The sequence below is a fragment of the Tauraco erythrolophus genome, chromosome 19 (assembly GCF_009769465.1).
Source record: "Tauraco erythrolophus isolate bTauEry1 chromosome 19, bTauEry1.pri, whole genome shotgun sequence".
Lineage (NCBI taxonomy): Eukaryota > Metazoa > Chordata > Aves > Musophagiformes > Musophagidae > Tauraco > Tauraco erythrolophus.
Window position 1 is genome coordinate 1,608,348 of NC_141483.1, and position 11,845 is coordinate 1,620,192.

Here is an 11,845-nt window from a genome sequence, read left to right on the forward strand (position 1 = left end):
CCCAGGTGCCCTCGGTTCCCAGGCAGAGCAGCAGCTCGTTCTGCTCCTTTGTGGCCAGTATTTGTGCCGGTAGCCCTGAGCTGTGAGCGGGAAAAGGAGTTTTGTGGACCTTGAGGCCGAGGTGCCGGCACAGGGCTGCTGGTGGAAACCCGTGGGGGGAAAACGGGCTCCGAAACCCCGGGCTGCATGGGACAGGCTGGACAGACAAGCGTCCCCTTCGCTGTGGGGGAAGGAGCCGCTGTGGCAGCCGAGCTTCTGTTGACGGGGCGGTTGGGGCTGGCTTTGCCTTCTCACCTGTCTATGAGCAGCTCGAGCAGCACCACGTGGCAGTGCTGGGAGAACTGGGGGTCGTCGTCGGTGTAGCTGTAGTAGTGGAGCAAGGCCGGCAGGTCGAGGTCGCTGGAGACCTGGTTGGGGAACTTCCAGGAGGGGAAGCGCACGGCCCCGGCGTGGGAGGAGACGTGGGCGATGGCCGCCTGCAGGTCGCGGAGGTCGGCCCGCAGGCTGTCCATGCAGGCGGGGTGGCCCAGGAGGTGCGCCATGAGGCCGGGGTGGCGGCAGCAGGCGTGTGGGCTGCGGGCTGCGAGGGCCTGTGGCTGTGCCGGGGCCGCGGGGCCGGGCCGGGGCTGGCGGGGGAGCGGCAGAGCGGCCCCCGGAGGGCCGGGGTCTCCCGGTGGAGCGGGGCGAGTGGGTTTGTGCGGGGACTTGGCGATCCGGAGCCTCCCGCCTGCGCGGCGCTGTCAGCGCTGTCGCCGGCTGCTGTGGCAACGGCCGGGGCACGCGGCCGGCGCCAACGGCTCGGAGGCCCCGCCCCCCGGGGGGGCAACGGCCTATGGAGGCTCCGCCCCCTGGGCCCAACAGCCAATGGCGGCTCCGCCCCCCGGGGCCAACAGCCAATGGAGGCCCCGCCCCTCGACGCCCGCTCCCCCGGAGGCCCCGCCCCCAGCCGCCCCAGGACGCTCCTCCCGCCCTCCCCCTCTGGGTGTCGCCCCGCCCTTCGGCGCGCTCACAGCACTTCCCCCGCGCATGCGCTCTGCCGCACCCGCAGGCGCACCCCCCCCCGTGCGTGGTCGCGTTCTGCGCGTGCGGCTGCTCCGTCCCTTCCGCCGCGCATGCGCAGCTCGTGCCGCTCGGCCGCCATTTCGTCGGTGTCCGGGCGCCTCCGGTGCCGCTGCCGCTCGGTTCCGCGCCGCCCCGAGGGAGCGCCATGCCGGCCGGGCCCGTGCAAGCCGTGCCTCCGGCGCAGCCCGCGCCCCCCGCCGAGAGCAAACCGGTGCGGGGCGCGGGCGGCAGCGGGCGCGGGGGGGCGGCCGCGCTGCGGCGGGGGAGCGCGGGGTGTTCCGGGGCCCGAGCGCGGCCGCGGCCCGGGGACAAGGGGCTCGGGGGCTCTGGTGGGCCCCGCTTCTGCCCCCGCCCCGCCGCTCGCGGCTCGGGCGGGGCTGCGGGTCCGGCCCGGGCTTGGCCGCGGGGTCCCGGCGGCAGCGGCCGCAGCGGCCCATTCCTCCGCCGGCGGCTGCGGGGGCGGGCGGGGCTGCCCGCGGGGGTACGGCCGCGGCCCTTGGGCACCGAAAATCCGCGCGGAAACTGTCCGACAGCGTTTGCAGCGGTGCTGTATGGCGGCGCCGGGCGCACGGGGGTGTCTCCCCCGAGCGTGGGCCCCGGCCCTGGGTGGAAACTTGTTCCACGCTGTGCTCGTGTGTGCTCGTGGCACGTCTACGTGTTCCTTGCTGCTCTCCTCAAGAATGGGTTGCTTCTCTCTGGCTTTACGCGTCAGTTACTTCGCCTGCTCGGTCCTCTTCCTCCTCCCTTTCTTTTGGGTCTGGGGTACGTTCAGGGCAGGTGGCCCGTGAGTCGCTGGTCGCCATCTCCTCCTGCCGGAATGGCCTTTTCCCCACTCACTGCTGCACATGGTCACAATTCAGAAAAACAAAGTTTCTCTGTTTTCTGGGATGTTGCCTTCAAGGACAGCCGGTTCTTGGTAGGGAATCTCCCAAGTAATCACTTCTGGCAGCTTCAAGGATGGTCATCCTGTTATGTTCTTCAGGGGTGTGCAGACAGCCTTCTAATCCCTTTTTTTTTTTCCAGCCAGAAGAGGAGCCAGGGGAGGAGTCATCAATTACCAGCCATACCTGTGGTGGGAACTCTTTACTCTTCTATGGACAAAGACTGTCAGCTGGAGCCAGGTAAACAACACTGGTGTCATCTCGTCTTTCCGGGGATTTTCCTGCCTCCGCTCGCAGTGCTGATGCCTGTGCAGCTCCAGACACTGCGGCCAGTGGTGTCGGCTCCGTCAGCCCTGGGTGTGACGGGGTGGGAGCCTAGAGGCTGGAGGCAGGGAGAGCCCTGGCCCGGCTGCACCCTCTCCCTGCTTGTTGTCATGTTTCTGAGTCTGTTGGTTTTGTTTCCTCTTTGCCGGTGGATGCGGCAGGGTGGGCAGAGCCTGACTCGGGGCCGTTCCCAGGCTCAGTGGGGCGTCCTGAGCCCCTTTGCCCCACAGGTGTGGTGGGTAGCAGCTGTGGCGGGGCTGGGGCCGGAGCTGGCGGGGCTGCTGGGCTACCCTTCGCATGGCTGCGGAAGGGCAGGGGAGTTGAACGCTGGATTTCTACTGTCTTGTTGGATAGGACGAGCCAAGGGAGCTGCAGAGACTGAGACTGAAGCCGGGGCTGGTTGGAGCGCACACAGGTGTGCCACGGTGACCGGAGACTCGCTGTGAGCCCGTGAAGGTCTGAAGCAGCAGCAGCAGCAGTCTTCTAGAACAGAAACAAAACACAGACCAGAGCACCTCGTCCTTCTGTTTCTCCGACTCCTCCAGCTGGGACTTCAGAGGGTTGACCTGCTGCAGCAGCATCTGCAGGTGTTTGCTGAGGCAGGAGAGGTCCCTGCTCTGCTCTGAGACCCAATATCTCATGTCGTTTGCAGAGAGGGTCCTTCTCCCTGCGCCCTCCTCCACCGTCTCCTGGAACCTGCGCAGAGCCGAGGGGATGTTCTGGCTCTGGCAGACGCTGGCGATGGCTTCGCCGACCTTGCGCAGGCCGGCCTGGGCGCTGGCGCAGGTGTCGCAGGGTCCCAGTGTCGACCCAGTTGTCTGCGTGTGGGCGCTGCGGCTGCTCTTGGCCGTGCTGCAGGCAGCCCTGGGCAGGGAGCTGCCCAAGGCGTGGCTGTCGGGCGCAGGGACACTCATAGAGGGGCTCTGAGAAGTGCACCGGGCAACTTCTGTGGAACTTCTCGACCCCAGAAGGTCAGGCGAGCCGTGTTTCGGGCGCTCCTTCTTTGCTTTCCCAGCCTGGGAATTGGATTGCCGAGCGGGGCTCTCCTTCCCGCAAGCCGCCTTCTGGTGGAGAGAGCACAGGACAAAGCCAAGGCCCAGGTCAAAGCCTCGGCTGCAAACGATCCCTCAGATCCCAAATACAGCGGTGTGGAGCGTGGGGACGGGACGTTAGTGCAGCCAAGGGGCTATGAGGGCAGCGAGCCCTTCTCTTGGGAGGAGAGATGTTGCCAGAGGTTGGAGCAGGACAGCTGCCAAGCGCTCGGGTTCCCTGTTTCCTGTGCTCCGTTACAAGCGAAGCACATGGTTAACGAGCAATGTGGATTTGCTTCCTGTTCCCGCTGCCTGACGGGAGAACAGAATCTTCACCAGCTGCCAGGCAGATTTCTAGGCGTTGCTACCGGAGCCGTGGGTTCCTGGTGGGGAGCCTTGGCAGTGGAACCTGCTCCCTGGCTCCCCTTGTTGGGAGCATCCCTTCGTTCCCACCTCCCGTGCTGTCTCCTGGTTATGCCAGATGAATTCTCGTGAGACTGTGACACGAAAGGGATCGTTTTGGGGAAAAAGCAAGTGAATGCAGGGGAGCGGTGTAGCGTTATGACCCCCAGTTACTTCACTGCTTTGGGCCAGCTCGGCCCCACAAAAGTGGGGTCGGCAGAGCTGCAGGGCCAGCGTGTTGGCCGGAGAAGAATGTTTTTGCAAGCACTAAGGGCAGCCAAGGTCCCCCATGCCGAGGTGCTGCTTGGATGCCTGGAGGAGGATGGATCCAGCGGCAGAGCTGGGAGCGGTGGTTAGAGGAGGGAAGGGATTCGGGCGGGAGGGGACAGCGTGGGACAGATGTGTGCTGTGCGACACACAGGTCGGCGCTCGGAGGGCCGTGAGCCAGGAGCGCATCAGGCACGGCCACGGCGCGTGTCACAGGGCGTCCCCGAGAAGGACCGTGGCCAGATCGTGGGGGGTGAGGCAAGGGCCATTGCCGGGACCCCCGCCCTGAGCTCCTGGGGTGTTGGGCAGAGCAGCAGCTCGTTCTGCTCCTTTGTGGCCACTATTTGTGCAGGGACGGGGCAGTTGGGGCTGGCTTTGCCTTCTCGCCTGTCTATGAGCAGCTCGAGCAGCACCACGTGGCAGTGCTGGGAGAACTGGGGGTCGTCGTCGGTGTAGCTGTAGTAGTGGAGCAAGGCCGGCAGGTCGAGGTCGCTGGAGACCTGGTTGGGGAACTTCCAGGAGGGGAAGCGCACGGCCCCGGCGTGGGAGGAGACGTGGGCGATGGCCGCCTGCAGGTCGCGGAGGTCGGCCCGCAGGCTGTCCATGCAGGCGGGGTGGCCCAGGAGGTGCGCCATGAGGCCGGGGTGGCGGCAGCAGGCGTGTGGGCTGCGGGCTGCGAGGGCCTGTGGCTGTGCCGGGGCCGCGGGGCCGGGCCGGGGCTGGCGGGGGAGCGGCAGAGCGGCCCCCGGGGCCGGGGGAGCCCAGGAGGGCTGGGGGGCTCCTGGAATAGCGAGGGAGCAGGGTGTGTGCGGGGACGCGGCGATCCGGTGCCGTGAGAGGAGAGGGGGGTGTTGTGTCTCTCTCTTGGCTCGAGGGGGGCCGAGCAGGAGGCTCAGGTGTGCAGCGGCACGCGGCCCACAGCGGGCAGGAAAGGCATCGAGTATCGTAATTCTCATGGGATTGAGATATGTCTATTCATCTATAATTTACGTTATTTTATATATTACTGAATTCTTCTTATCTCAACCCACATGTCCCCTTCCCTTTGTGAAAACATACCAGCGTATCCCACCTCATCCCATTTATCTTTTCTTCTGGGAAACAGCATCGATTGCAATCAAGTACCAGGATTCCATTATAAGTATTAGAAGCGTTAGATGATGTATTATCAATATGATTCCATTACAAATGTTGTCATTCTGCCATTTTTCCTCATCTTCCAGTTTATACAACGGCCACCACTGGTTACAATATTTGACTAAAGTTGTCTTGTTTACGTTTCCTCCCGGGGCACCCCCAGTATCATTCCAATGTGCCAGGGCACATCCAAACGGACTCTTTTCCAAAATTCCCCCGCTCTGTTGACCATCCATGATACTGGGCAACCAGCAGCTCCTTTACAACAACAACTGGTCAGCTCCCGGCCCATGCGCAGGCAGCGCTCCGTGCACTCCAGCTGCTCTTGGACACAGGGGGCGACACCTGCTCCTCGTCTCCCCTGCCCTGCCCTTCCCAAAGAGCCTGGAAAGATGGGGGCTGACCAGAGAGAAGGGCTTTTGCTCTTCCGGGGGGCTGGCACTCTCGGAATACAACTCTCATCTATAATTTACATTATTTTAGATATTACTGAATTCTTCTTATCTCGACCCACATGTCCCCTTCCCTTTTCCATCTCGCGTCTCTCTGCCGTTCCCCAGGGAAGAGGGAGGGTAAGCGAGGGGCTGTGTGGCCTTTACTTGTCTTGCAGTTGAACTGGGAGAGGCCCTTAGATGGCGAAGGATCCCAGTCCGTGCCCGGCTTCATGCCCTCCTGGAAGTGGCTGTGCCCAGTTCGGCCCGGCAGCAGCTGGGGAAGAAGCAGCTGCTGCGTGGCAGGGGCCGTGGCGCACGATGTCGCCGGGCCTTGTGCTCCCCAGAACCTTCTCTGCATGCGTGCACACGCAGGGGAGCGGTGCCCGGGTGTGGGACAGGGACTGTGGGGTGGTCTCGGGCTATGCAGCACCCCGCTGGCGCGTGCATCCGTCTGCCCCGTGGCACCCAGCTCGCCCTGGCTTGGGTGCAGCCTCCTCATCTTCAGGACGCCCCGGTCAGCAGCCGCCTTCAGCTCGGCCAGTGCAGATGTGAGCCGCGCGTTCTCCTGCTCCATCACGTGGATGCGGATGTTGTTGGCCTGGACCTGCTTCTCCATGTCCTCCGCCACGTTCCCGGTGCCTGCAAAGCAAATACGCTGTCCTTGCGGCAGGAGCCAAAGCAGATCCCGCTGCTGCCGGAGGACAGAGGGTGCTGGGCAAGCGCTGCTGGCGCGTGCGGGGCCGGCAGGATCCCCCGCGAGCTCTGGGCACCCCAGAGCACACGCCCGCCCCGGGGAAAGCGGGCGCCGCTGCCGCTGCCTTACTCTGCAGCTGCGTCTCGGTGGGGACGTGGAGTTCGGGGAATAACACCAGGAGCCTCTCCCGCTCCTTCAGCTCCTGCGCCTGCTCCTGCGCCTGCTCCTGCAGCCTGGAGACGTCCGCCTGCAGCTGCGAGACGGACTGCTCCAGGCTCAGCTTCTCCCGCTGCAGCGCGTCCAGTCGCTCCTGTGTGGCGCAGCAGAGAGGGGGTGAGGTCCCGAGCTGGTGCAGTCCGGGGGAGTCCCACGGGAGTCCTCACACCCCCCCGCCCGCCCCCCTAAGGAAAGCTCCCTCCCTTTCCTGACGGGAGAAGGGTGTCCCATGGCAGTGGGAAGGGGCCAGTGCCAACGGGCAGGGTCTGGACTGGGAGGCCCCTGCGTGAGCTGGAAGCAACAGCCCCGACTGGGCAGTCCAGGCAGGCTGGACACGCGGGAGCAGCCTGAGGAGTCGCTTCCTGCTGCTCCCTCGGGCTCGGCCGTGGGGAAAAGCAGCAGAGACTGTTCTGCCGCGGGGCCGAGGGAGAGGGATCTTCCCCAGGGGCTCTCGGGAGGTGATGGCCACGTGGCAACGTCGCACCAGGTCCGCTCCAGGTGGGAATCGGGGCAGCGCGTGGCTCCTGCCATCCCTGTGGCCCAGCTGTGTCCCACAGCAGCTGCTCCCCCGCCCCGGGAGCCCCACTGCCGTCCCCCCCGATCCGTGCTGGCTGCCCGCGCTGACCTGCTGCGTCCGGCGCTGCTGCCCGCTCTGCTCCCGGCTCTCCTCCAGCTGCGCTGCCAGCCTGGCCTTGTCCTCCTCGGCCTCTCCCAGGCTGGTGTGCAGTGGGGGACGGGATGGATCTTCCGGCCCACAGGTGTTAAACTTTACGTTGCCCAGTGCACAGGTGACCCCGGGAGGGGGGGAAAGTCCCCCAGCCGTGCGTGGCCGTGAGGCCCTGGCTCTGCAGAGACGGCCCATGGGGGAGCCGTGGCGACAGCCCAGCCCTGAGGTGGCTGATGCCCCTCCAATGCCCAAAGCCGTGCCGCGGTGTTCGAAGGAGCCAAACTTGGGCTGAGCCTCAAAATCCCTCAGCAAAGAACCTGCCCCGAGTCTCAGTGCCACCGCTCTCCAGTTGCCCGATGGAGTAAGATGGATCAGGAAAGAGAAGGGGCAAACTCCGGCACGCACCACCAAAGATCTCCTCGGGCCAAGCCCTGCACCGAGTTCTGCAGCGTAAATCAGGGGCTGGAACCCCTCAGACTCCGGTTGGGACGTGGGGGTCGCTTCTCCAACTCGCCAGCTGGCCTGGGAGGAGATTCCCCCCTTGATGGGGACGCCGGCCAAGGTCACTCCCCTGGGATCGAGAGCCCTTAGCTGCAGGGGGCAGTGAATATCCCGCGTGCTTGAAGTGTGTAACCACGGGTGCCGTATCCCGCGCGCTTGTGTGCTGCCGTGGTGTGCTGCGGGAATGCCTTGTGTGGGGCTGTGACCCCCTTGTGTGTTGGAACCGCGTGTTCTTGGTGTGACTCGCAATCAATGCGGCAATAAATGGTTGGTTGAACCGTGGAGTGGAGTCTTTTTGCCGCAGGGACGGGGCAGCGCGTGGCTCCTGCCACCCCCGGTCCAGCTGTGTCCCTCAGCAGCTGCTCCCCCACCCCAGGAGCCCCACTCCCGTCCCCCCCGATCCGTGCTGGCTGCCAGTACCTGCTGCGCCCGGCGCTGCTGCCCGCTCTGCTGCCGGCTCTCCTCCAGCTGCGCCGCCAGCCTGGCCTTGTCCTCCTCGGCCTCTCCCAGGCTGGCGTGCAGCTCCGCGCGCTCCTGGTCCAGGCTGTCGAGGTGCTGCGTCAGGGCCCTCTGCTTGGCCTGCAGGGACTGTCCAGGGCAGGAGCCTGCATGGGGCTGCTGCTGCACCCGCTCACCACCACCCTTCCGTCGGGCAGCAGCACCCACGAGCTCAGCCCGCTCCCACGGCACGCCGCGGGGCGGCAGAGCAGGGGAGAGCAGGCCCGGCCATACCTCCTGGTGCCTCAGGATGCTCTCCACTCTGGCCTTCTCCTTCTCCAGCTCGGTGCGGGTGGTGCTCAGCTCCTGCTCCAGGCTCTCCCGCTGTCTGCTAAGAAGCTGCACTTTCTCCTCCAGCTCCAGCAGCTGGCTCCTGGCCACCATGGTTGTCCTCATCTCCTCCAGCAAGTTCGTCTTGGTGGCCTCTGGGGAGACACAGCACCTTTGGCGCAGGCTGGGCAGGAAGGGGGGAGAAGCTCCCAGAGGAGGTGGTTTGAAGGGGCCCCGCACCCTCCCCGGGCCCTGGCCAGGGGGAGGCAGGGCTGATGGGAGGGCTGCGACCCCCTGAATCCCCACCAGCAAGCACCAGCAGCACCCCATTCTGGTGATGGGCGATGGTTGGGTACCGCAAGGAAGGCGGCTCGTCGTCCCCCCATTCCCAGCAGCACTCTACCCCACCGATTCTGGGGGAGCCAGGAGTTACGGGGCTGGGAAAGCACTGGGGAGGTGGGAGCCAGGCTGGGGCAGAGATGTGCCGCTGGCTGAGCCCCAGGTGTCCTTACCCAGCTCCTGCACAGCAGCCTGCTTCGCAGCCAGCTCTTCCTGTAAGGCGGAGAGTCGCTCTTCCTGCAGAGCAGCTCCTAAAGCAGCAGGAAAACTCCACTGATCCAACAGCTCCTCAAAAAACCCAAAGCCAAGGAGGCAGCAAATGGCCGCACCAAAGCGTTTGTCATCCAGTGATTGTTCCAGCAGGGAGAAGGCAGCGACCGGACGTGGAGCACCAGCTCCTGCTGCCTAGGGTTAGTGTCCCAGTGGGGAACAGCCCCGGCGCACATCCCAGTCTGCGGCAAAAGCCCTGCTGGCGATGGCAGCGGGATCAAGATTTGAGCAGGGACTCCGTGCTTCTCCTGCAAATACCCACGGGCCTGGGAGGGGATGCTGGGAACAGCACTGTACCTCTCTGCAGCTTGTCCTTGTCTTGCTTCAGCCTGGCTATGGCCTCTGAATACTCTTTGCTCTTCACCTCCAGGGTCCGCTCAGCCTCCTTCCTCTGCCTCGCTTGGGTCTCCTTCTCCGCCCGCAGCAACTGGCGAAAGTCCTCGACCTTTTTCTGCAGCTCGACCTTCTGTTTCTCCGACTCCTCCAGCTGAGACTTCAGAGGGTTGACCTGCTGCAGCAGCATCTGCAGGTGTTTGCTGAGGCGGGAGAGGTCCCTGCTCTGCTCTGAGACCCAATATCTCATGTCGTTTGCAGAGAGGGTCCTTCTCCCTGCGCCCTCCTCCACCGTCTCCTGGAACCTGCGCAGAGCCGAGGGGATGTTCTGGCTCTGGCAGACGCTGGCGATGGCTTCGCCGACCTTGCGCAGGCCGGCCTGGGCGCTGGCGCAGGTGTCGCAGGGTCCCAGTGTCGACCCAGTTGTCTGCGTGTGGGCGCTGCGGCTGCTCTTGGCCGTGCTGCAGGCAGCCCTGGGCAGGGAGCTGACCGAGGTGTCGCTGTTGGGTGCACGGACACTCATGGAGGGGCTCCGAGAAGTGCACCGGGCAACTTCTGTGGAACTTCTCGACCCCAGAAGGTCAGGCGAGCCGTGTTTCGGGCGCTCCTTCTTTGCTTTCCCAGCCTGGGAATTGGATTGCCGAGCGGGGCTCTCCTTCCCGCAAGCCGCCTTCTGGTGGAGAGAGCACAGGACAAAGCCAAGGCCCAGGTCAAAGCCTCGGCTGCAAACGATCCCTCAGATCCCAAATACAGCGGTGTGGAGCGTGGGATGGATCCAGCGGCAGAGCTGGGAGCGGTGGTTAGAGGAGGGAAGGGATTCGGGCGGGAGGGGACAGCGTGGGACAGATGTGTGCTGTGCGACACACAGGTCGGCGCTCGGAGGGCCGTGAGCCAGGAGCGCATCAGGCACGGCCACGGCGCGTGTCACAGGGCGTCCCCGAGGAGGACCGTGGCCAGATCGTGGGGGGTGAGGCAAGGGCCATTGCCGGGACCCCCGCCCTGAGCTCCTGGGGTGTCGGGGCCCCCAAATGTCCCACCTCGGCGCGGAGCTGCTGGTAGAGGGCTCCCAGTTTCAGCATGCTGCTCCAGAAGCTCTTCGCCGTCAGCCCCGCGGACATGCAGGGTCCCACTGCCTGCGGCGGGCGGACGCTTTGCTCGTTGAGCAGGTTTTCTGCGTAGCCCGTGAAGGTCTGAAGCAGCAGCAGCAGTCTTCTTGGGCAGAAACGAAACACGGCTTAGAGCAACGGAGGGTTTGGAACGGGAAAAGGGCCCTGGGCGTTGAACCGCGCGGGGAGCCGGAAGGGCCCGTGCCCAGTTCAGGAGGTTGTCCCCGTCCCCTGGACAAAGCGAGTTTGGCAAAAGGGGGCAGATATTGCCAGGGCCAAGAGCTCCATGGGAAGGGCTCATCTTTTCCAGGGCAGTCGTCTGTATTTCACCCAGAGTGCAACAGGCGCTTTTGCCTCCCAGGCCTGGCGGTGCAGCCGTGTGTGAGTGTTTCCAAGGATTTGGGGGCAATGTGAGGAGCCCGTCCCGATCTGCCCAGGTGCCCTCGGTTCCCAGGCAGAGCAGCAGCTCGTTCTGCTCCTTTGTGGCCAGTATTTGTGCCGGTAGCCCTGAGCTGTGAGCGGGAAAAGGAGTTTTGTGGACCTTGAGGCCGAGGTGCCGGCACAGGGCTGCTGGTGGAAACCCGTGGGGGAAAACGGGCTCCGAAACCCCGGGCTGCATGGGACAGGCTGGACAGACAAGCGTCCCCTTCGCTGTGGGGGAAGGAGCCGCTGTGGCAGCCGAGCTTCTGTTGACGGGGCGGTTGGGGCTGGCTTTGCCTTCTCACCTGTCTATGAGCAGCTCGAGCAGCACCACGTGGCAGTGCTGGGAGAACTGGGGGTCGTCGTCGGTGTAGCTGTAGTAGTGGAGCAAGGCCGGCAGGTCGAGGTCGCTGGAGACCTGGTTGGGGAACTTCCAGGAGGGGAAGCGCACGGCCCCGGCGTGGGAGGAGACGTGGGCGATGGCCGCCTGCAGGTCGCGGAGGTCGGCCCGCAGGCTGTCCATGCAGGCGGGGTGGCCCAGGAGGTGCGCCATGAGGCCGGGGTGGCGGCAGCAGGCGTGTGGGCTGCGGGCTGCGAGGGCCTGTGGCTGTGCCGGGGCCGCGGGGCCGGGCCGGGGCTGGCGGGGGAGCGGCAGAGCGGCCCCCGGAGGGCCGGGGTCTCCCGGTGGAGCGGGGCGAGTGGGTTTGTGCGGGGACTTGGCGATCCGGAGCCTCCCGCCTGCGCGGCGCTGTCAGCGCTGTCGCCGGCTGCTGTGGCAACGGCCGGGGCACGCGGCCGGCGCCAACGGCTCGGAGGCCCCGCCCCCCGGGGGGGCAACGGCCTATGGAGGCTCCGCCCCCTGGGCCCAACAGCCAATGGCGGCTCCGCCCCCCGGGGCCAACAGCCAATGGAGGCCCCGCCCCTCGACGCCCGCTCCCCCGGAGGCCCCGCCCCCAGCCGCCCCAGGACGCTCCTCCCGCCCTCCCCCTCTGG

At 65.5% G+C, this 11,845-nt stretch overlaps 2 protein-coding genes and 2 pseudogenes across 2 annotated transcripts; all 4 read right to left on the reverse strand.

Moving 5' to 3' along the window:
* Positions 1–268: 268 nt before the first annotated feature.
* Positions 269–542, reverse strand: LOC147527395 (coiled-coil domain-containing protein 157 pseudogene; annotated as a pseudogene).
* A 3,554-nt stretch (positions 543–4,096) lies between these two features.
* LOC147527396 (coiled-coil domain-containing protein 157-like) lies at positions 4,097–4,602 on the reverse strand. The gene has a single exon (XM_086623814.1). The coding sequence runs from the start codon at positions 4,600–4,602 to the stop codon at positions 4,156–4,158; it is 447 nt and encodes a 148-aa protein (XP_086479940.1). The 3' UTR covers positions 4,097–4,155.
* A 152-nt stretch (positions 4,603–4,754) lies between these two features.
* Positions 4,755–10,056, reverse strand: LOC147527397 (coiled-coil domain-containing protein 157-like). The gene is made up of 6 exons (XM_086623356.1): positions 9,291–10,056; positions 8,897–8,974; positions 8,349–8,539; positions 8,037–8,204; positions 6,344–6,542; positions 4,755–6,204 (listed from the first exon to the last, which is right to left on the reverse strand). The coding sequence occupies exons 1-6, from the start codon at positions 9,847–9,849 to the stop codon at positions 5,591–5,593; spliced, it is 1,809 nt and encodes a 602-aa protein (XP_086479482.1). The 5' UTR covers positions 9,850–10,056; the 3' UTR covers positions 4,755–5,590.
* A 1,075-nt stretch (positions 10,057–11,131) lies between these two features.
* LOC147527398 (coiled-coil domain-containing protein 157 pseudogene) lies at positions 11,132–11,405 on the reverse strand (annotated as a pseudogene).
* Positions 11,406–11,845: the final 440 nt, after the last annotated feature.